The following is a 25,195-nucleotide window of genomic DNA, read 5'->3' on the forward strand; positions in this document are numbered from 1 at the left end:
CTCCATTGGATTCCATAACTTCCTGCATACTATGGGTAACAAAGAATGAGCTTCTCAGCCGGCTGAGAAGTGACTGGGTAATATTTATGTAATAATTAAGGTCTGAATGGTTCTGACATCGTTTAATTACTTAATTCGTATGTTTGTCTTTGAAGTACAGCAAACACAATTGTTAGGTCTTCGTACTTTGATCCTTTCAAGTCCGGCACACGGGCGGTGCCGAATAAAGCTTTGCGGCAGAGGGTAAGCTGTGTTTGGCTTAGGACTGCTACTTTTCTGAAGCAATTTCAGAGTTAGAGATTTCTGAGGCGGACTTCCAGGTTCTTTATCTATGGGACAGACTATGGTGATAAAGTAAGCAGAGGGAAGGGAGGGACCGATTTCGTGAGAGAAACAATTGTGTGTCCAAAAGCGGGATGCAAGCACAGCCTGGGGAAGGGAACAGACCCGAGAAGCAGCCGCGCCCGGGTCACGAAGGAAACCCACGCCCTCCCGCCTCGGCGGCCCGTCGGCGGGAACCTGGCTGCGCTTGCGCGCGGGTTGCCGGCGAGTGGAACACGGAGGGGCGCGGCCGCAGCTGGGAGTCACGTGGTGCGCCGGCCAGCCGCCCCGCCCCTCCGCAATCGCCCCGCCCCGCCCCTTTCCCGGCGGGACGCTCGGAGCCGCCCCGAACTGCGCAGGGCGGCCAGAGGTGAGTGTCCGCGAGGGGCGCGCGTTACGCAGAGCCGGTAGATCGTGGGCTGGGGTGCGGGTCGGCGGAAGGTGTAGAGGGGGCCAAGGGGACAAAATGGCGGCGGGGTACGCCCTTTCACCCCCTCCCCTCACCTGGGTGTGCGAGCGGAGAGGGGCAGGGAACACTGCTGGGGGAGGGGAGCCGCGGCAGCTCGGGAGGGCGGTGGGGTCCTCCGAGGAGGCCTGGGGACGGGGGTGGGCAGGCTCTGGGCCTGCCCTGCGGACTTATCTGGGGGTGTAAGCGACAGGGGACTCCACGCACCCCGCGGAACGAGAGGTGGGCGGGGGGCTGCCTTACTCCATCAGAGGGGCGGCCCAGGGCGGCCGCGGGTCGAGGCTTTCGGAATGTCCAAACTACTAGTGGCTAGCGGAGGAGCCGTCCTCCCAGCCTTTCAATTGACAGGTGATCGTCACCGTGTCATTCTCAGCAGGGTTTACCACGCTTTTCCTGCACGTTGACTCGGGTATTAGCTCTGCCCGGGAAGCAGGGCGGGAAAGGTCTCTGCATCTTACAGATGCGTAAATTGAGGCCTGGAGGGGTAAAGAGTTTAACCAGGGCCTGGCACCTGGGTGTAGTAGAACCTAGTCTTCTGCCTCTTTTGGTGACCCTTTCCCAGCCCTTCATTCGCGCCTTCCCTCCCCTGCCAGTGAGGGACGGGATTGTTTGAAAGCAGACAGAAAACTGGTCCTCCAAGCAGCACCTGCTGCTGTCAGGTGGCTCCCGCTGAGATGGGACCCGCCCGCCTGAGAGCAGCTTCTTCCTGTTGTTGGTGAACTGTATTCCTCATTCTATTTGTGCCAAGTTATTCTAACATGAAAATAGCTCTTCAGTATAATATCTTATTGAATAGAGTCATTCCTTATATATAAGCACATGTTGATTTCACCAGCGTTAGCAATTTCGTTCCCATCAGCGTCAACGATCCGAGGTGGAAGGATGGGATAAGCGTTGTACATTTTACCAGTGGGGAAACTGAGGTCATTCCTTGCCCCAGGTCAGTCGCTGGTAAATGGTTCATCTGGAATTAAGCTTTTCAAACCTAAGGTTGGTATTGTGACCAATGTCCCACTCTGGTTTATATTGATGCTCTGGTCCTTGTAATTTTTTTTTGTTGTTGTTGTTAAATGCGACTTTTCCTCAAAATGTGTTGGTGGCAGATTGATTTATGCTGGATATTGAAGTGATTTGAATAATATCCACTAAGGAATTAATATTAATTACAGAGTCAATTTTTATCATGATTTGGAAAGGAAGTGTGGCTTAATGTCTTTGAAGGCAAACTGATCTGAGTTTGAATCCCAGCTCTCCTATTTGTCCTTTGACAAACAAATTTTTCTGAGCCTTGGTTTCCTCATCTGTAAAATATGGATTGGAGAAGGCAGTGGCACCCCACTCCAGTACTCTTGCCTGGAGAATCCCATGGATGGAGGAGCCTGGTAGGCTGTAGTCCATGGGGTCGCTAAGAGTGGGACACTACTGAGCGAGTTCACTTTCACTTTTCCCTTTCATGCACTGAAGAAGGAAATGGCAACCCACTCCAGTATTCTTGCCTGGAGAATCCCAGGGAGGGGGGAGCCTGGTGGGCTGCTGTCTATGGGGTCGCACAGAGTCGGACACGACTGAAGCGACTTAGCAGCAGCAGCAGCAGCAGCAAAATATGGATATTATTGTCTATCTCACAAGTTTGTTGATAGCAAGTAAATGAGGTGTCTAAAGCTTTAGAACTGCTTCTGGCCCATATTAAGCACTCAGCATATGCTTTGTCCTTTTCTTTCTTTCTCCCCACTCCCTTGAGCTGCAATTTTTTTTCCGTTCACTGAACCGTGGTGGTTTAGGTCAGTTTACCTGGTGGATATGTATGGAAGCATAATCAGTGTTGCTATATAGATATAGTTATGAAAAATTGGCTAATTGAGCTCCAAAGGATCTAGTGTTTTAAGTTTAGACTCAAAATCGTTCTTTCAGCTTCATAGATATTTAAGAATCTCTAAAATGTTGATTTGATACTGACTTCACTATTTCCTTCATTTAACCTTTATATAGAGGGGATTGACATTGTCTTCTTTCATCTTCACACCCAATCACAACCCAACCTAGTTTAAAGAAGAAGCAAAAATTCTTTGGGAAATCATATAGGAACATTCTTTAAACACTTAGAAAATGGTAGTGGTATTTAATGGGACGATAAATAGGATTCTCTTTAATGGTGCAGTCTAATATCCTTTGTGAAATCAGCATTTCTGAAATTATAGAAATGAAAACGGCCAATGGCTTGTACAATAAAACAAGTCACTAATAAAAATCTTTCTAGTTTTATGCTGGGACGGTAACCTTTTTTACAAACGTGTGTCTGGCTTTGGCGGTAGGTCGTATGGAATATAAAGAGAAAGATCTACAGTCTTTTGGTGGAGACATCCTTAAAAAATATTAGAAGGAAGTATTTTTTTGCTCTGTGACATGAAACACTAAAGATTTCATGAAACTTTGCTAAAATAATTTCTACTTTTTAATGATAACTTCCTAAAGTAAGTTAATTATATATTTTGAAAACATAGGCGAAGTGGAGAGGATAGAAAAATTAATTTCTATGTACCAGTCTATTTCAGCAATTACCTATGCACAGACAGTCTTGCCCCACAAAAGCTGTCGCTTCCCACTCTTTTGGAAGCAAATCTGGGACATCATATTTCATTTGTAAAGATTTCTCTGTGTCAAGCCCGCTTTTAATATATTGTTGGAAAAAAGAGGTAATTTTGATATTTTCAAAGAGGCATGGGTTTATGGGAGAAGATAAATACCTCTTCAGTTCAGTTCAGTTCAGTTGCTCAGTCATGTCCAACTCTTTGCAACCCCATGAACTCAGCACGCTAGGCCTCCCTGTGCATCACCAACTCCCAGAGCCTACCCAAACTCATGTCCATTGAGTCGGTGATGCCATCCAACCATCTCATCCTCTGTCTTCCCCTTCTCTTCCTGTCCTCAATCTTTCCCAGCATCAGGGTCTTTTCAGATGAGTCAGCTCTTTGCTGACTCAGGTGGCCAAAGTATTGGAGCTTCAGCTTTAACATCAATCCTTTCAATGAACACGCAGGACTGATTTCCTTTAGGATGGACTGGTTGGATCTCCTTGCAGTCCAAGGGACTCTCAAGAGTCTTCTCCAACACCACAGTTCAAAACCATCAATTCTGTGGCCCTCAGCTTTCTTCACCGTCCAACTCTCACATCCATACATGACCACTGGAAAAACCATAGCTTTGACTAGACGGACCTTTGTTGGCAAAGTAATGTCTCTGCTTTTTAATATGCTGTCTAGGTTGGTCATAACTTTCCTTCCAAGGAGTAAGCGTCTTTTAATTTCACTGCTGCAGTCACCATCAGCAGTGATTTTGGAGCCCAAGAAAATAAAGTCAGCCACTGTTTCCACTGTTTCCCCATCTGTTTGCCGTGGAGTGATGGGGCCGGATGCCATGATTTTCGTTTTTTGAATGTTGAGTTTTAAGCCAACTTTTTCACTCTCCTCTTTCACTTTGATCAAGAGGCTCTTTAGTTCTTCTTCACTTTCTGCCATAAGGGTGGTGTCATCTGCACATCTGAGGTTATTGATATTTCTCCCGGCAATCTTGATTCCAGCTTCTGCTTCATCCAGCCCAGCGTTTCTCATGATGTACTCTGCTTAGAAGTTAAATAAGCAGGGTGACAACACACAGCCTTGATTTACTCCTTTCCCAATTTGGAACCAGTCTGTTGTTCCATGTCCAGTTCTGACTGTTGCTTCTTGATCTGCATACAGATTTCTCAGGACACAGGTAAGGTGGTCTGGTATTCCTATCTCTTTCAGAATTTTCCACAGTTTATTGTGATCCACACAAAGGCTTTGGCATAGTCAATAAAGCAGAAATAGATGTTTTTCTGGAACTCTCTTGCTTTTTTGATGATCCAGCAGATGTTGGCAATTTGATCTCTTGTTCCTCTGCCTTTTCTAAAACCAGCTTGAAATACCTCTTAGTTGATGTATTCATGGTAATAAATATAGTAGTGATCAGAATTGAAAACCTCATTAAACAACTTGGAATTATAAAATGTCTGTATTGCTTTTCAAAATATTTACTGTTATACACTTATTTTCCATTTGGCAAATGTGAAAAATTACCAGTAGTTTTGAGTGTGCTGACATCAGCATTGTTTCAGTTCCAGTCTCAGAAAGTAAATACTCAAGATTTTCTTTTATTTCAGAAAAGGCAAAAACATGAGTGATAAATTTTATGAACATTGGAGAGTAACTGATTGAAACCCTGACTTTTCTAGAATTTACTGACAAACACTAGACAATTCATAGATAGATGTACTGTCATTACTTCAGTTAGTTGGGCCTATATTTTTTAGAGTCGTGCTAATAGCAGGCTTCTTCCTATTTTGGGCCTGCCCTTTGATTCTTGCCTTTTCAGAACCTGTGTTCCTGAACTCAGAGAGGACAGAGGCCTTTCCTGGCACTTGAGCCAGTCTTCACCTTTTTATCTCTAGGACTCTCAGATGTCTCTACATTCTGGGCCTGCAGGGCAGGGTAGGACAAGTGGGACTTCAGTTCATCACAGGTAGCAACCTGTTCAGAACCCTTGGGCCTAGTTAGTCCTAGTGTTCATTCCCTGCTTACTAACTTTTTTTTTGTGTGCTCTATTTTCTGCTTGGCCATTGTTTTCCTGTAGCCTGGAGTTCTCAAATTCAATTTGAGTAGCACTCCCAATATTTTGCCATATTCATTTTTTTGATTAATTTATTTATTTTAGTTGGGGGCTAATTACTTTATAATATTGTAGTGGTTTTTGCCATACTAGCTGATTTTTCATTTATGGTGGTATTGTGTTTCCTTATAAAATTTAAGTAAAAATGTAGTTCTTTTCATAGAGAAATGTTATGTAGATAATAGTACAGATGGTAGTTAGGACAAGTATGAAAGTAGTAACTGAAATTTTGGAAATTCTAAGTCCTTTTTTTAAAAAGCAGCTTTATTGAGATATTTCACATAGAAAATTCAACCGTTAAAGTGTACATTTCAGTGTTTTTTTTTAAAAAAATTTGCATCTACAAATCAGTAAATGTGATATGCCACTTTAACAAAATGAAGGCTGAAAATCATATGATTATCTCAGTAAATACAGAGAAAAGCATGTGACCACATTTAACACTCATTTATGATAAACACTCTCAACACAGTGCATTTAAGAGGAATATACCTCAATATAATAAAGGCCATATATGAACAGACCTTCAGCTAACATCATACTTAATGGTGAAAAACTTAAAGCCATCTCTCTAAAATCGGGGCAAGACAAAGATGCCAACTCTTGCCACTCTTATTCAGCATAGTATTGGAAGTCCTAGCCAGAACACTCAGGCAGGAAAAGGAAGTAGAAGGCATCCAAATTGGAAAGAAGATGTAAATTCATCACTATTTGTGGATAACATGATTTTATAAATAGAAAACCCTAAGGATGCCACCACAAAACTATTAGAAATAAATACAGGGGAATTCCCTGGCAGACCACTTGTTAGTTCTCCACACTTCCACTGCAGGGGACACAGGTTGATCCTTGGTTGAGAAACTAAGATTCCACATGCTTATCAGCCAAAAAAGAAAGAAAAGAAGTAATAACTACAATATAGTTGCAGGATACAAAATAAAAATGCAGAAATCTGTTGTATTTCTGTATGCTAACAGTGTGCTAGCATAAAGAGAAATTAGGAAAAGAATCCTATTTAAATTGCAATAAAATAATTAAATAGGAATAAATGTAAGGATTTGAAAGACCTTTAAACTCAAAAATATAAGACATTGTTGAAAGAAATTGAAGAAGACACAAATAAATAGATATTCCACGCTTATGGATTGGAAGAATTAATATTGTTAAAAAGGCCATATTACCTAATGCAATCTACAGATTCAGTGCAATCTTGTCAACATTCCAGGGATATTTTTCAGAGAAATAAAGCCAAAAATTATGAAGTTTATATAATATTAAAATTTATATATAGGCACAAGATACTGAATAGCCAAAGCATCCTGAGAAAAAAGAACAAAACTGGAGGTATCACACTCCCTGATTGCAAACTATTTTGAAAAGCCGCAGTAAGCAATACAGCATGGCATTGGCAGAAAAATAGATACACTTACCAGTAGAAGAGATTTGAGAAATAAACCCACTCATATATGGACTACTGACTTTTATGACAGAAGAACAAAGCTCATACAATGGAGGAAGGACACCTTCTTCAACAGATGGTCCTAGGAAAACTTGACAGCAAGGTGCAAAAAAAAGAAGCTAGACCGCTATCTCACACTGTACACAAAAATCAACTCAAAAAGAATTAATGATTTAAATGTAAGACCTGAAACCATAAAACTCCTAGAAGAAACTGTAGGTAGTATGTTCCTTGACATCAGTCTTAGCAATATCTTTCTAGATTAGTTTCTTAAGGCAAGGGGAAACAAAAGCAAAAGTAAACAATTGGGACTACATTAAGTTAAAAAACTTATGTGTGGTAAAGGAAACCATCAGCAAAACAAAGACAACCTATTGAATGGAAGAAGGTATTTGCAAATGATGTATCTGATAAGGGGTTAACATCCAACATGTATAAAGAACTAATACAGCTCAACAGCAACAAAAAGAAACAATCCATTGAAACGTGGGCAGATGATCTGAATAGATGTTTTTCCAGTGAAGACATACAAATGACAATAGGCACATGAAAAGATGTTCAACATCATTAATAGGGAAATGCAAATCTAAGCTATAATGAGATATCTCCATGCCAGTTAGAATGGCCATTATTGGAAAGCCAAGAAATAACAAATGTTGGTGAAGATATGGAGAAAAGGGAAACCTTATGCACTGTTGGTGGGACTATAAATTGGTGCAGCCACTTTAGAAGACATTATGGACATTATTCAAAAATTAGGAATATCAGATCTACCATATGATCCAGCTATCCCACTTTCTGGTATTTATTTAAGGAATATAAAAACACTAATCTGAAAAGATATCTGTGTCCCCATGTTCATCACAACATTATTTATAATCACCAAGATGTGGAAACAATCTAAGTGCTTATCAATAGAAGAATGGATAAAGAAGATGTGATATATATATATGTATATATTTTTTCTGTATACACACATGATGAAATACTACTCAGCCATAAAAAGATGAAATCTTGCCATTTGCAACAACATGGATAGAGCTTGAGTGTACTATGCTCAGTGAAGTAAGTCGTGTGGAGAAAGATAAATACTGTAAGATTTCACTTATGTGAAATATAAAAACAAAAAATAAGTGAACAACCCAAACCAAAAGAAACATGCGGATACAGAGAACAGAATAATGGTTACCAGAGGAGAAGGGACAGGAGGGGAGTAGGGTAAAATGGGTAAAGGTGGTTAACTGTGTTGACAGATGGAGTCTAAATTTTTGGTGAGCACACTGTTGGGTGTACAGAAGTAGAAATATCATGTTGTGTATGTGAAATTATGTAACGGTATAAGCCACGGTTACTTCAATAAAAAATAAAAAAGAAAAGTCTCCTGCCAATGGCTCAGTCCCTGGGGAGTGTTCTAATTGGCTTATGGTCTCTAGCAGATGCTTCAAGATTAGAAAGTGGGTCCTCATCACTTATGGTCTATGCACTTTTTAATCAGATATTTTTGTGCTGATTCCTGGGTTGAGTAAATCTTCCTGTGAGTTTTTAAGAGTGCTTGTCCATTCTCAGAAGTTCTGTAGGTTTCCTGGACATATTTTCTATTGTTATTTAAAGACAGTTGTTTTGGGGGCTCATCTCTCCTGTGCAGGGTCTAGGGGTTGGAGTGCTTGATGTGGAGCTCAGATCCCTCACTTTTCAGAGAAAAGATCAGTACCTTCTGGTCCCTCCTGATTGTGAATTGACACAGCTGGTATTGGGGTTTTCCTTGGTGCAACTATCTCTGCCTCTCTCATCCTCTGCCTCTCATATCTGTATTGATGTTCTTCCCTTTATTGTGAAAGTTCTTTTTACCAAGTATTTATGTCCCTTTCCAAGGAAATTATTCATATATAGTTTTAGATTTGTTGTATACATAGGAGTTGAGTTCAGGATCTTCCTGCAGCACTATAAGAACCCTCCCCATCCTTTTTTTTTTTTTAATAGAAACCTTTTCTTAAAGCAGTTTTAGAATTGCAGCAAAATTAGGAAAATACAGAGACTTCCCATGTACTCCCTGTCTCTACTCATTTATAGCCTCCCCATTATCAACATCCCTTGCCAGAATGGTACATTCATTACGATTGATGAACCTACACTGGCAAATTATTGTGACCTAAAGTCCATAGTTTACATTACTCTTTACTCTTGGTGTACATTTTATGGGTTAGGACAAACGTATAATGGCATGTGAGGACTTCTTGGGTGGCTCAGTAGTAAAGACTCTGCCTGCCAATGCAGGAAATGCACGTTTGATCCCTGGGTCAGGAAGATCGCCTAGAAGAGGAAACGGCAACCTGCTCCAGTCTTCTTGCCAGGAAATCCCATAGACGGAGAAGTGTGACAGGCTACGGTTCATATAGTCACAGAGTTGGACACGACTGAGTGAACATATACACACATACACGTAGTGACATGTATCCATCATGATCGTGTTATACAGAGCACTTTCACAGACCTAAAGATTCTCTTTTCTCTGCCTGTTCCTCTCCCCTCCCCAATCCTTGGCAGTCATTGATGTTTTCCCTGTCTTGGTAGTTTGACTTTTCCAAGAGCTTCATTTCTGTTATGAATGAATAATGATTATATTGTGTGGGTACCACATTTTTTTTATCCATTCATCAGTTGATAGACATTTGGATTGTTTTAGCTTCTGAATACTATAGACAATGCTTCTATGACTATTTGTGTATAAGCTTTTTGTGGACCTGTTTTCATTTCCCTTGGCTGTATATCTAAGAATGGAATTGCTGGCTTTTACTGCAACTCTGTATCTAACCACTCTAGGAATTGCCAGATTGTTTACAGAACCAGCTGCACCATATTGCATTCACAATCAGCAGTGTATGGTGGGTTCCAATTTTTCACATCATCTGTAATGCTGGTTTTGTTTGTCTTTTTGATTTTTGATTATAGCCATCCTGGTATTTGTGCAGAGGTATCTCACTGTAGTTGTTAGGTTGTGATTTGTATTTCACGAATAACCTCAGATATGCAGATGACACCACCCTTATGGCAGAAAGTGAAGAAGAACTAAAGAGCCTCTGATGAAAGTGAAAGAGGAGAGTGAAAAAGTTGGCTTAAAGCTCAACATTCAGAAAACTAAGATCATGGCATCCGGTCCCATCACTGCATGGCAAATAGATGGGGAAACAGTGGAAACAGTGGCTGACTTTTATTTTTTGAGGCTCCAAAATCACTGCAGATGGTGATTGCAGCAGTGAAATTAAAAGACATACATATACACAATGGAATATTACTCAGCCATTAAAAAAATACATTTGAATTGGTTCTATTGAGATGGATGAAACTGGAGCCCATTATACAGAGTGAAGTAAGCCAGAAAGAAAAACACCAATACAGTATACTAATGCATATATATGGAATTTGAAAGATGGTAACGATAACCCTATATGCGAGACAGAATAAGAGACACAGATGCATAGAACAGTCTTATGGACTCTGAGGGAGAAGGTGAGGGTGGGACGTTCTGGGACAATAGCATTGAAATGTATATTATCATATGTGAAACAGAACACCATTCCATGTTTGATGCATGAGACAAATGCTCAGGACTGGGGCAATGGGATGACCCAGAGGGATGGGATGGGGAGGGAGGTGGGAGGGGGATCCAGGAAGGGGAACACATGTAAACCCATGGCTGATTCATGTCAATGTATGGCAAAAACTACTACAATATTGTAAAGTAATTAGCCCCCAACTAAAATAAATAAATTAAAAAAAATAAATAAAAATAAAAGACACTTACTCCTTGGAAGGAAAGTTATGACCAACCTAGACAGCATATTAAAAAGCAGAGACATTACTTTGCCAACAAAGGTCCGTCTAGTAGAGGCTATGGTTTTTCCAGTAGTCATGTATGGATGTGAGAGTTGGATTATAAAGAAAGCTGAGTGCCGAAGAATTGATGGTTTTGAACTGTGGTGTTGGAGAAGACTCTTGAGAGTCCCTTGGACTGCAAGAAGATCCAACCAGTCCATCCTAAAGGAGATCAGGCCTGGGTATTAATTGGAAGGACTGATGTTGAAGCTGAAACTCCAATACTCTGGACACCTGATGCGAATAGCTGACTCATTTGAAAAGACCCTGATGCTGGGAAAGATTGAGGGCAGGAGGAGAAGGGGATGACAGTATGAGATGGTTGGATGGCATCACTGACTCAATGGACATGGGTTTGGGTAGACTCTGGGAGTTGGTGATGGACAGGAAGGCCTGGAGTGCTGTGGTTCATGGGGTTGCAAAGAGTCGGACATGACTGAGCGACTGAACTGAGCTGAATGACTAATACTGTTTAACATCTTTTGATGCTCTTACCAGCCATTTATGTGTCTTTTTGAGAGAAACGATAACATAGCCTTTAAAACAGTTTTGAAAATTTTATTTTATTTTTTTGGCTGTGCTGGGTCTTCATGGCTGTGCAGGCTTTTCTCCAGTTGTGGCGAGTTGGGGCTACTCTGTAGTTGCGATGTGCATACTTCTCATTGTGGTGGCTTGTCTTGTTGTGGAGCATGGGCTCTAGGGTGCATGGGTTTCAGTTGTTGTGGTGCATGTGGGCTCAGTAGGTGTGGTTCCTGGGCTCTAGAACACAGGCTCAATAGTTGTGGCACACAAGCTTAGTTGCTCCGAGGCATGTGGGATCCTCTCGGATCAGGGAGCAAACCCATGTCTCTTGCAGTGGCAGGTGGATTCTCTGTGACTGAGCCACCAGGGAAGCCCGAATATAACAGTTGTAGCCTGACACAATGGTGACATTTAACCTGACACGGGCTCTTGGTGTCACTCCTGTGCTTGCTCACTCTGTTGATTTTTTATTCAAATGGATGGCTCCTCAGAAATCCTTTGTGGTATTTAAATTTGTGCTACACATGTACATGCTAGTAAAGTAATGCTCAAAATTCTCCAAGCCAGGCTTCAGCAATACGTGAACCGTGAACTTCCAGATGTTCAAGCTGGTTTTAGAAAAGGCAGAAGAACAAGAGATCAAATTGCCAGTATCCGCTGGATCATCGAAAAAGCAAAAGAGTTCCAGAAAAACATCTATTTCGGCTTTATTGACTATGTCAAAGCCTTTGACTGTGTGGATCACAATAAACTGTGGAAAATTCTGAAAGAGATGGGAATACCAGACCATCTGTCTCTTGAGAAACCTGTATGCAGGTCAGGAAGCAACAGTTAGAACTGGACATGGAACAACAGACTGGTTCCAAATGGGAAAAAGAGTACGTCAAGGCTGTATATTGTCACCCTGCTTATTTAACTTATATGCAGAGTACATCACGAGAAACGCTGGGCTGGAAGAAACACAAGCTGGAATCAAGATTGCCGGGAGAAATATCAATAACCTCAGATGTGCAGATGACACCACCCTTATGGCAGAAAGTGAAGAAGAACTAAAGAGCCTCTTGATCAAAGTGAAAGAGGAGAGTGAAAAAGTTGGCTTAAAACTCAACATTCAAAAAACGAAAATCATGGCATCCGGCCCCATCACTTCATGTGAAATAGATGGGGAAACAGTGGAAACAGTGTCAGACTTTGTTTTCTTGGGCTCCAAAATCACTGCAGATGGTGATTGCAGCCATGAAATTAAAAGACACTTACTCCTTGGAAGGAAGATTATGGGCAACCTAGATAGCATATTTAAAAGCAGAGACATTACTTTGCCAGCAAAAGTCCGTCTAGTCAAGGCTATGGTTTTTCCAGTGGTCATGTATGGATGTGAGAGTTGGACGGTGAAGAAAGCTGAGGGCCGCAGAATTGATGCTTTTAAACTGTGGTGTTGGAGAAGACTCTTGAGAGTCCCTTGGACTGCAAGGAGATCCAATCAATCCATCCTAAAGGAGATCAGTCCTGAGTGTTCTTTGGAAGGACTGATGTTGAAGCTGAAACTCCAATACTTTGGCCACCTCATGCGAAGAGTTGACTCATTGGAATGGACCCTAATGCTGGGTAGGATTGGGGGCAGGAGGAGAAGGGGATGACAGAGGATGAGATGGTTGGATGGCATCACTGACTCAATGGACATGGGTTTGGGTAGACTCCGCGAGTTGGTGATGGACAGGGAGACCTGGCATGCTGCAATTCATGGGGTCGCAAAGAGTCGGACATGACTGAGTGACTGAACTGAACTGAACTGAACACATGTCTCTTAATGTATTTATTAATCTACAAATTATAGTTCACCCAAGTAAGTTTAATTAGGTCCCATTTGCTTATTTTTACATTTGTTTCCTTTGTCTTAGGAGACAGATCCAAAAATATGTTGCCGCAATTTATATCAAAGAGTGTTCTGCCTGCGTTTTCTTCTAGCAATTTTATGGTTTCTGGTCTTACATTTAGGTATTTAATCCATTTGGGTTTATTTTTATATTTGGAGTGAGAAAATGTCCCATTTTTTTCTTTTACATGTAGCTGTTCAGTTTTCCCATCACCAGTTTTTAAAGAGACTGTCTTTATTCCTGTTGTATATTCCTTCCTCTTCTGTTGTGACTTAACTGACCATAAGTGCATGAGTTTTTTTTTCTGGGCTCCCTATTCCATTCTAGTGATACATGTGTCTATTTCTGTGCCATTAGTATATTGTTTTGGTTATTGTAGTTTTGTAGTGTAGTCTGAAGTCAGGGAGTGTGAGTCCAGATTTGTTCTTTTTTCTAAAGATTGCTTTGGTTATTCAGTTTCTTTTGTGATTCTAAATGATTTTTAGGATTATTGGTCTAGTTCTTTGTGAACACGTCATTAGTATTTTGACAGGGAGTGCATAAATCTGTAGATTGCTTTGGGTAATATTAACAATATGAATTCTTCCAGTCCATAAACATGGGTCATCTTTCCATTTCTTTGTATCATTTTCAATTTCCTTCATCAGTGTGTTACAGTTTTCAGAGTGTAGGTCTTTTACCTCCTGGGTTAAGTTTATTCCTAGATTTTCTTTTTGATGTGATTTTAAATGGGATTTTTTTTTTTTTCCTTCTTTCTGGTAATTCAGTATTAGTGTGTAGAAAAGCAACATATTTCTGTGTGTTAGCATTGTCTCCTGTAACTTTACTAAACTTTATCAGTTATAATAGTTTTTTGGTTGGGACCTTAGGGTTTTTTGTATACAGCATCATGTCATTTGCAAATAGGGACAGTTTTACTTATTTCCTTCCAATTTGGGTGTCCTGTTTCTTTTTATTGTTCAATTGCTATGTGTAGGATTTGCAATACTATGTTAAAGAGAAGTTGTAAAAGTGGAAATCCTTGTCTTGTTCCTGATCCCAGAGGAAAAACTTCCAGATTTTCACCACTGAGTATGATGTTAGCTGTGGATTTGTCATAAATAGCCATTGTTATATTCAAATGTGTTCCTTCTGTACCAACTTTGATGAAAGTTTTTGTCATGAATGGATGTTGAATTTTATCAGATATTTTTTATCCATCTATGATTATGTAATTTTTATTCTTCCTCTTGTTAATGTTGTGTATTACATTGATTTACAGATATTGAGTCATCCTTGTATCCCTTGAAAAACCCTTGCTTGATCATGTGTGTGACCTTTCTATATATTGTTGAAATCAGTTTGCTAGTATTATGTTGAGGATTTTTACATATATATTCATCAGAGATGTTGCCCTATAATTTTCTTTTTTTGGAGTATCTGTGTTTCTTTTTGGTATCAGCATGAAGGTGGTGGCATTGTCGGATGAATTTGGGAGTATTTACTCCTCTTCAACTTTTTGAAATAGTTTGAGAAGGATAAGTATTAGTTCTTCATGTGTTTGGTAGAATTCCACTATGAAGCCATCAGTTCCTGAACTTTTGTTTGTTTGCTGTCAGTTTTTTGATTACTAATTCAATCTCACTGCTAGTGATTGGTCTGTTCAGGTTGTCTATTTCTTCTTGATTCTGTCTTAGAAGTTTGTATGTTTCTAGAAATTTGTCCATTTCTTCTGTGTTGTCCAGTTTGTTGCCATATTCTCATATGACTTTATAGTATTCTCTTATGATTTTTTTTTGTATCTCCATGATATTAGATGTAGTTTCTTCTTTTAATTTCTCGTTTTGCTTATTTGGATTCACTTTCTTTTTTTCTTGATGAGCCTGGCTAAAGGCTTTAAATTTTGTCATTTCAGAAAACCAGGTGTTGATTAAATTGATCTTTTCTATATTTTGGTTTCTATTTTATTTATTTCCTCTCTGGTCTTTATTATTTCCTTCCTTCTGCTCACTTTGAGCTTTTTGTTCTTTTTTTTTCCTAATTACTTTGGATGCTAGATTGGATTATTTGGGATTTTTTTTTGTTTCCTGACATAGGCTTATATTGCTGTAAACTTCCCTCTTAGATTTACTTTTACTGCATCACATAGGTTTTGGAGAGTTGTGTTTTTATTTTCATTTGTCTGAAGGTAATTTTTGATATCCTTTTTGATTTGTTCATTAATCCCTTGTTTTTATTAGTGTACTGCTTGGTCCCCCTGTGTCTGTGTTTTTCTCATTTTTCTTCCTGTAATTGATTATCTTTTCATACCATTGTGGTTGGAAAATTGCTTGATACAAACTTTCTTTAATTTGTTTAGACTTGTTTTGTGGCCTAGCATATGCTCTATTCTGAGGAACATTCCTTGTGCACTTGAAAAGGATATGTTGATGTATAGCTACTTGTTTTAAACTGGTAGTCATTTAAATCAAAACATATTCTAAAAGATCTGCATTTTTCTCACCCCCTATATTTTGTATTCTTTACATTATATTTTACATCTTCACATGTACCCCTTAACTGTTCATTGTAGTTATAGTTGATCTTACAATTTTTATCTTTTTGTTTTTTAAGCTGAGTTATTTAAATGGTTGATCCCCAGCCTTTGCTGTATATTTACCATACCACAGCCCTTAATAGTAAGGGCTAAATGGTTACTTACTATAATAGTGGAATTTTCCTTTAATATAAATTCTTACTTCTTTTTGTAGTCTTTTCTTTTCCACTTAGGGAAGACCTTATAGCATTTCTTTTAGGATTGGTTTAGAGTTGATGAACTCTTACTTTTTGCTTGTCTGAGAAGTTCTTTATCTCTCTTTCAGTTCTGACTCATAATTTTGCTGGGTAGAGAGTATCCTAGTTTTTCTCTTTCAGCATTTTGAATATTTCCTGCCACTCCTGTCTGGCCTGCAGGCTTTCTACAGAAGCCTTATGGGTGTTCCCTTGTAGATGACTCTATTTTTCTCTTGTTGCCTTTAGAATTCTCTCCTTAAGTTTTGCCACTTTAATTATGGTATGTTTTGGTATGAGTCTGTTTGGGTTCATCTTGTTTGGGACCCTCTGTGCTTCCTGTATCTGATTATCTGTTTCCTTCTTCAGGTTTGGAAAGTTTTTAGCCATAATTTTATCGAATACACTTTTGAACGTTTTCCTTCTCTCTTCTCCCTCTGGGACCCCTATAATGCAAATCTCAGTATGCTTGATGTTGTCTTAGATGTTGCTTAAACTGTTCTGATGTAAATTTTTTTTCTTACTGTTGTGGTTGGGTGATTTCCATTTTTCTATCTTCCAGATAACTTGTGAAATCTTCTGTATCACCTAGTCTGCTCTTAACTTTCTTCTAGTTTTTTTTTTTTTAATTTCATTTATTGCATTCTTCAGATCTAACTGGTTCTTTCTTGTTTTCTAGTTCCTTGTTGAAACCCTCTCTGTGTTCATCTATTCTTTTCCCTAATTTAGTTAGCATTCTTATTCCTGTTTTGAACTCTTTTCGTGATGAATTGTTTATATTTTTTTGTTTTTTTCTTTTTCTTTCACTTGAAATAAATTCCTCTGTCTTCTCATTTTGCTCAACTTGCTCTGTCTCTGTAAAATTAGGTGAAACTGTTAACTATGGTGATCTTAAAGGGGTATCCTTTTGTGGGTGTGTCCTTATATAGTCTGTGTGAGCCTATCGGCTTTGGTGGGAGAGCTGGCTCTGAAATGAGCACGAGTCACATCTTACCCCAGATTTGCTGGCAGCTGTCACCGTGGTGGGAGGTGGGGCTGTAGAAGGAGGAGCAAGAGTCAGAACCAGGTGTGAGCCAGGACTTTTGTGCTCAGTAGAGGACACACCAAGGTGCTAGAGCAGAAGCCTTGAGGGTGGCTCCAAACTGGTTCCATTCCCTCTTAGTGTATGCTCTTTCCTCTCACGGGATTGGCATCATTTCCCAGAAGGGAGCTACACTGGAGCAAGAGGGGTGGGAGCAGCCACTCAGTGTGGGTTGGGGCATGTGCTGGGACTGTCCTGGCACATCAGAGTTCACACTGCTCTGCATCTGCTGCCTCTAGGAGTGCCAGTAATAGCTGCCCTTGCCTTATTCAGATGCAGAGCTGGGTCTGAATCAGCACCATTCCCCTACCCGTGCCCTTCCCCTTGACAGTGTCGACCTTCACCCCAGTGGGGAGCTGTGTGGTGGAGCAAGATGGGCCAGGATGTGCCCTGGGGTGGTCGTGGAAACCAGCTAGAGTCGCAGGCAGTGTCAGTCTGCTTCCTCTGCCTTGTTTTGGGAGCAAGGAAGCAAGTGTATGGCTGCCCTTAATGAGCGGAATTCAAGCTTCTCACAGCTCCCCTGCCAGTCCATCCCACTGGTCTGCTCACCAGCGAAGGAGATTTGTCTTCTGGTCTCAGACCTGGGGTGCCCCATATGTGGTTCAAACCCCTCTCTTTCCAAAGACGATCTCCAAACCCAAGTAATTCCCCTACTTCTGTGTCCCCTCCTTCAGGTGTGGGTTCCCACCTGATCACTTCTCTTTGTTTTCCTTCTTTACTGTGTGGATCTTTCTTTACAGCGTTTATTAAGAGTCTTTCCACCAGCCTCCACATTGCTTCTTGTCTATTTCCAATCTGTTTTCCAGTGCATATGGATCATATAATATTAATACGTAAATTTGTGTCTCCCTTAAAAAGTTGTTGGTATCCAGCCTACAGCTGTCTTTACTGGAAAGTTCACTAGTTGATTCTGGAATGACCAAAAGAAAAAGAGGTCAAAAGAGGTAATTCTGCTTAATCAGCAAGCCAGCCTACTTCCTTCCTTTCCTTAAACATCTTTGTTCAGTGCCTAGCATTTTTAAGATACTATCTTAAATAGAGGAAAAGGAAGATCACTGAAATGCTGATCTTGTCTTTCAAGATTCTAAAATGTAATAGAGGAGAAAATTGTCATCCAAAGGAAATGGGGAAAAGAATATAACACCAGTTGAGCATGTATTATGTGCTGGTCTTTATGTCTTATTTAAAAAGCCATTTGGGGACTTGTTATGTAACCGATATTGTGTTAACTAGTAGAAACTCTAGTGCGCTACCATTTAACTGTAAAGTAGATACTATTCTCTTTACTCAAGAGAAAACTAAAGTTCTGAGGGATTCATGACTTGTGCGAAAGATTATGTAATTAGTAGCTAAAATAATTTGCTAAATTGAGATTCAGTCCCATATTATTGTGCTGTCTTTCTCACTGTGTTGTGCTGATTTCAGTAGAAGTGTTTCTCATCTAATCCTCCTAACAACCTTATAAATTAAAGATAGCCTTCATTTTCTCTCCCCTAAACTGTGTGTCCTTTAATCAATTTTATTGAGGTATAATTTACAAAAAGTGTGCCCACTTTTTTAAAGTGTGCAGTTCAGTGAGTAAGAACACAGTTACACATAGTCATGACCCGCTGCCACAATCCATGTTCCCAGAAAGTTCCCTTGTACTTCTTTCCAGTCCTTCCCCTCCAACTAAGGCAACTGTCTTTTGATATTTCCACCTGGGATTAGTTTTGCATGTTCTAAAACTTGATATAAATGGAATCATTCAGAATGTATTCTTTTACATCCAGCTTCTTTGTCTGAGCAGACTGAGATATCTATTTTATTGTATATTCATTCCTTTGTATTGCTCTCTGTTCTACTGTATAGATGTACCAAGATTGGATTATCTTCTTTTCTTTTTGATATTTGGGTTGTTTTCAGTTTGGAGAAATTATGAGTAAATCCCCTTTGAATATTTATGCGTGGGTCTTTGTGTGGAAAAAATTCTCTTGGGTAAGCAATCTATCCTTCATTTTTATGGGTTAGAATACCGATATTTGAAGAGGTTGAATGACTTCTCATAGTCACGTGACCAGTGATTTAGTTGACTCCAGTGCTTGTATACACTTTTTCTACTGTATCACACTTCTCCCTACTTTTCAGAAGTGATGATTACAGGTCAAATAATCGGGGAATTCAGTTGAAGATCTCTGTCAGCTGAGGATATCAAAATGGGCTTCATGAAAGATGACTTTTTTGAGTTGGTCTTGATGAATTGGTAGGCTTTGAGTATGTATAGGGTGAGAAGAGAGGAACATTTTGAGCAAAGATTCTTTAACATGGGCTTCATTCGTTAGTAAACAAGTATTTAATGAATGCCTCTCAGATACCAGGCACTGTTCTGTATTCTGAGGCTATAGCAGTAACCCAAAACCAAAGATCATCATGCAGCTAACTTTCTTGCGGGGAGAGATGGACAGTACACCAAGTAAGTTAAATAGTGTAAAGTAATGAATGCTCTAGAGAAGAAGTGGGATAGGGAGTGCCAGTGGTGGGAATCAGGATAAACAGATTGCAATTTTAAAAAAGAGTGCTTTGGTAGGCCTCACTGAAAAAGTGACATGTGGGCAAAGATGGAATCAGTCTTGAGCATTCCAGATGAGGACTTTAAAGTGTAAAGCCCTGAGGCAGCAGTGTGTCTGGCATGTTGGGAAACCTAAAGAGGCCATGTCGCTGAGCTGGAAAGAACACCAGAGGAGTAGGAGATGTGGTCAGAGATGTATGAGTTAGAAAGTTTAGAGTGGAGTAGGCCGCTGTGGGAACTTTGACTTTTACTCTGCATGAGACGTAGAGGCATTGAAGAGTTGTGAACAGAGGTGGTGTATTTTTTAAAATGTAATATTTTTATTGAGATACAATCCATATACCAACAAATCACCCAGTTAAAAAGTGGTTTTCAGTATATTCACAGAATTGTGCAGTCACCACCACGTTGAATTTTAGAACATTTTCATCATCCCCAAAAGAAACGCTGTACTCATTAGCAGTAACTCCCATTTTCCTCTAACTCTCTAGCCCTAGGCAAGCAATAATCTGTTTTCTGATTCTGTGGATTTGCCCATTTTGGACATTACATATAAGTGGCATTATCTAATATGTGGTCTTTTATGACTGGCTTCTTTCATTTGGCATCTTGCTTTCAAGACTCATTTATATTGTAGCATGTACAAGCACTTTATTCTTTTTTTAATGACTGAATAAGATTTCCTTGTATGGATATAGCACATTTTATTTATCCATCAGTTTTTGGACATTTGGGTTGTTTCCACTTTTTGGCTATTAGGAATAACATTGCTATGAATAGTTGTATGTAAATTTTTGTGTGAACATATGTTTTCATTTGAAGTGCTGCATTTTAAAGGGAGTGGATTTACTTGGTGAAGATAAGTAACCAAGGCTGTCATACCAGAAAGTTGGGTTCCAATTGCTGCTTATTTTTCTTTGTTCAGCAGCTTTTCTTACAGGATTAAGCTACTGTTTCTTGCAGTTTTTCTGTCCTCTTGTTTTTTTTAATCTAGTTTCCTAGCTTTGGATTTCTTTGAATAAAGATATGACCACCATTAAATAGATTCCCTGAAAAGTAGGATCTGTTCTGTGTAGACCCTTAGGTAATCTGTAATTAAGATATTCTGATCAAATCTCAGTTGTTGAAAGTTCCTAAGGAGAGGTTACACAGTGTTTTATATATTGAGTTGGAATTCATTAGTGGGTCATTATTCAGTGAAAACAATATTTAAACAATGTAATAGAGTAGGAAATGTTAGAGTATATCTCTCACAATAGAGGTAAATGTTACTTCATGAAAGTTTGTTTCAATATAAAGTATGTGTTTATAGATTATAGTAAAAAAAAGTTTGAAGCCTCCAGATTAGAATATCAGAGACTATTTATGTAATTAATACTTTTTCTCTTCCATTTAATTATTTTTGGAGAGCATTGAGGTATTGTTCAGCATAAAACATGCTACAGTATAACCAAATGAACTATAAAGGAGTAATGTTTTTGTTGTTGAATATAATGAGAAACTTAATGGGAATGAAATTTTTATTTTTTTAGAAACAAATAGGATTTTATGACAGTGTTACAGCTAATAGTATGTACTATATTTTTTTTTATTATAGGAATCATACTCCATGGGTTTGTGTGGTAAATGAGCTTCTTGACATAGAAAGGAATTAAAAAATGATGGTAAGTGATCAATCTGCCTTAAGCATTAACCTTAGTTTTTTTAGCCTCCTTCTACCTCCCTTCCTTCCTTCTGTTTTTCATTCATCATCCTTTTTGATGTAATATTTGTTACCTACAAGATACTGTATAGGACACGTATTATAAAGCACAGCAGTTAAGGTAACTGACAGTGAGTGTACTGTTCAACCCTAGACCACAGACTCTCACTCTTAACATTTGTATGACCTATGGCAAGAATACAGATGGAAGTTAGCTTTTTTCTTAATGTCTTAATCTTAAAAAGTTATAAATTAGTTTATGTCAGCAGCTTGACCTACTTTCCTACCCAGGGCTCAGCCAGCTCTTAAAGGAGAAATGCTCTCCTTGGGGTTGGCCGGGTGGAAGTTGGGCCAGGATGGTCTCTGAATCTTAGATGGGCACTAATGTGGTGAAACTCCCCAGAAACCCTGGGCAGATGAGTTCATCTTCCCCATATTCAACTTTTTAAGCTCAAGATTTACAGGCAGTTCTAAGTATCTTCTCAAACTATCTCACTCGAACCCAGGAGGAGGAGGAAATATGGTTTATGGGATAATCCAGGTGCCTAGAGACTTCTTTGGGAAATGGGAGGTGGCCATTTTTAAGTAAAATTAGATATTTTTATCTTGGTTTCCCAGCACAGAGACTGTGCTTTACCTTCTTCCTTCTCTTCCTCATTGTTTGCTCTTAGGGTGGGGAGGCCTCAGTTCAGTGTGTGAATCCCTCTCTATTAATTCCTGTATACTCAATTAGGTACTTGCTGTCTTTTTGTTTTGACATTTTTGATGTTTTGGTTTTTTGATAGGTGTAATCTTCTAAAGTGTAGGACTTAGGACAGGAGCCTCCTCTTTTGGGTGTAAATGTAGGATTATATCTACTTATATTTTCCTTTCATATTTCATCCTGCCCCATTCCACACTTGTTTCTTTTATATCTTAAAGACATAAATAATAAGTTCTGAGTTTTAAATTTTTAAAATCTGCCATTTGGGATCATTTTTCTTCTGCCTTTTATATTCTGAGAATTTCTTACAGTGAGGGCCGTTCAGTCCTAAGCTCTGTTTTTGTTTGTCTAAATCTTTTTTCCTGCCCCTATTTTCAAAGATGGTGTTGCTGAATGTAGAAGTCTAGATTGAGAAAATTTTCTCTCAGTATTCTGAAAAAATTTATTCTACTGTTTTCAGCCTCTTTTTAGTCTTTCAAAAAGTTATTTGATTTATTTATTTGTGGCTGTGCTGTGTCTTCATTGCCACACAGGCTTTTCTCTAGTTGTGGAAAGTGGGGGCTGCTCTCTAGTGCGGTGTACAGGCCTCTCATTGCAGTGGCTTCTCTTGTTGTGGAGCTCAGGCTCCAGGATGCATGGACTTCAGTAATTGTGGCACAGGGGCTTAGTTGCTCCACAGCATGTGGGATTTTCCTGGATCAGGGATCGAACCCATGTCTCCTGCATTGGCAGGCGGATTCTTTACCACTGTGCCACCAGGGAAGCCCCTCTTTATGATTTTTTGATATTTCTTTTTCTTTTTGATTTATTTTGTTTTAATATTATATACAATGTTTCATGCTTGCTAAGTTGATTTAGTCGTGTCTTACTCTTTATGATCCTATGGACTGCACCCTGCCAGGCTCCTCTGTCCATGAAATTTTTCTAGGCAAGAATACTAGAATGGATTGCCATGCCCTCCCTCAGGGAATCTCCCCGACCCAGGGATCAAACCTGCATCTCATTATGTTTCTTGGGTTGGCAGGTGGATTCTTTACTACTATACAATGTTTATGTGGTTCAGAATACAGACGCTTTTTTTTCTTAATATATACATTTTATTGGAGTATAGTTGACTTACAATGTTTTAGGTGCACAGCAAAGTGATTCTGTTATACATATACATGTATTATTTTTCAAGTTATTTTTGATTATAGAATATTGCAAGATACTGGCTGTAGTTTCCTTTGCTATATAGTAAACCTTTGTTGCATATCTGTTTTTTTAATTAGATATCTAGCATTCTGTTCATACTGAGTCAAACAGGTAGAATCAAAGTGTCATGAATTTTTTAGCTAGGCAAAAATTCATAAGTTTTCTAAAATATATATATTACATATAGTATTTATGTATATATGTATAAAGGCTTTCTGCTATGCTTGATAAAGGCTTGAGAAGGAACATGAAAAAAAGAGAGAAATTGAAAAACATAAACTAAATGAAATGGGAGCACTGAATATGAAATAGAAAAAATGAAACAAAACTAGATAAAAGTAAAAGATCATCATATAGTCCAGTTTTTAAATATGGTTGCTCATTAGAAACACATCTGGAGCTTTGTAGAAACAAAGCAACACCTGGGCATTTGTATTTTTCAGAAAATTCCAAGGTAATTCTGGTATGTATCTTGATTTTAGAAAGTGATTAGAAGTTTTTCTATTAAATGGTAGCTTTAGTGATATAGAATTCTATTATTTTCTGTTGACCGATCATGATACAATGGTATTAAGTGAGTAATAGTTACATAATCACAATAGTAAAACTTTTTTAAAAAACAATTTTCACAATCAATAGCCAGACAAGAAATAAAAGATAATTACATTTGTAAGTTACAACAGAAACACGATTGACCTAGCAATATAAAATAATTACATACAATTTGAGGGGTTAAGTAGAGTGATGTGGTAAATGGAAGTGCATACACACACATGTTTTTATCCACCCAGCCAGTCTGTGTTTTTTGATTGGTGCATTTAATCTGTTTACATTTAAGGTAATTATCCATATGTATGATCCTATTACCATTTTCGTAATTGTTTTGGGTTTATTTTGTGTAGGTCTTTTCCTTCTCTTGTGTTTCCTGCCTAAAGGAACTTTATGCCTAGAGAGATTCCTTTAACATTTGTCATAAAGCTGATTTGGTGGTGCTGAATTCAGAACTTTTGCTTGTCTGGAAGGCTTTTGATTTCTCCCATCAGTCTAAACAGAGTCTTGCTGGGTGAAGTATTCTTGGTTGTAGGTTCTTCCCTCTCATCACTTTAAATATATTGTGCCATTCCCTTCTGGCTTGTAGAGTTTCTGTTGAGAAATCAGCTGATAACCTGATGGGAATTCCTTTGTATGTTGTTTGTCATTTTTCCCTTTTTGCTTTTAATATTTTATCTTTGTCTTTAATTTTTGTCAGTTTGATTACTGTGTGTCTTGGTGTGTTCCTCTTTGGGTTTATCCTGCCTGGGACTCTGTGCTTCCTGGACTTGGTTGACTATTTCATTTTCCATGTTACAGAAGTTTTCAGCTATTATATCTTCAAATATTTTCTCAGGTCCTTTCTCCTATCTTCTCCTTCTGGGACTCCTATAATGTGAATGTTGATGCCTTTAATATTGTCTTAGAGGTCTCTTAGGCTGTCTTCGGGTTTTTTTTCGATATTCTGTTCTGTGGCACTGATTTCCACCATTCTGTCCTCAGGTCCCTTATCCGTTCTTCTGCCTCAGTTATTCTGCTGTTAATTCCTTCTAGTGTTGTTCATATCTGGTTGTTTGTTATTTAGTTCTTCTAGGTCTTTGGTAAATATTTCTTACATCTCCATTCTATTTCCGATATCCTGGATCATCTTCACTATCATTATTCTGAATTCTTTTTCTAGAAGGTTGCCTATCTCCACTTCATTTAGTTGTTTTTCTGGGGTTTTATCTTATCCCTTCATCTGGGACATACTCTCTGCTTTTTCATCCTGATTAACTTTCTGTAATGTGGTTTTTGTTCTGGCTGCTGCGGGATTGTGGTTCTTCTTGCATCTTCTGTCTGCCCTCTGGTGGATGAGGCTAAGAGCTTGTGTAAGCTTCCTGATGGGAAGGTTGTTGTTTTTGGTCACCAAGTTGCATCTGACTCTTTTCAACCCCATGGACTGTAGCACGCCAGACTTCCCTGTCCCCCACCTTCTCCCAAAGTTT

General features: G+C 39.0%; 1 protein-coding gene across 30 annotated transcripts in view; it reads left to right on the top strand.

Moving 5' to 3' along the window:
* Window positions 1-658: 658 nt before the first annotated feature.
* The window catches only part of SCAPER (S-phase cyclin A associated protein in the ER), a 407,833-nt gene continuing 383,296 nt past the window's right edge, over window positions 659-25,195 (top strand). For 4 of the 30 annotated variants that reach the window (XM_081549573.1, XM_081549582.1, XM_081549557.1 and 1 more), the window contains exons 1-3: window positions 659-798; window positions 1,647-1,777; window positions 21,176-21,242. Coding sequence is in view for 14 of the 30 variants with exons in the window: in XM_081549557.1 (XP_081405683.1) it covers window positions 21,237-21,242 (6 nt within the window). In the remaining 16 variants the exon portion in view is untranslated. Of the gene's footprint in view, window positions 799-1,622; window positions 1,778-4,364; window positions 4,541-13,225; window positions 13,323-19,380; window positions 19,483-21,175; window positions 21,243-25,195 lie in introns of all 30 variants that reach the window. The other 26 variants (XM_081549578.1, XM_081549583.1, XM_081549559.1 and 23 more) reach the window with 10 other exon arrangements.

The sequence above is a fragment of the Giraffa tippelskirchi genome, chromosome 12 (assembly GCF_054371585.1).
Source record: "Giraffa tippelskirchi isolate mGirTip1 chromosome 12, T2T-mGirTip1v1.2.pri, whole genome shotgun sequence".
In the NCBI taxonomy this organism is placed as follows: domain Eukaryota; kingdom Metazoa; phylum Chordata; class Mammalia; order Artiodactyla; family Giraffidae; genus Giraffa; species Giraffa tippelskirchi.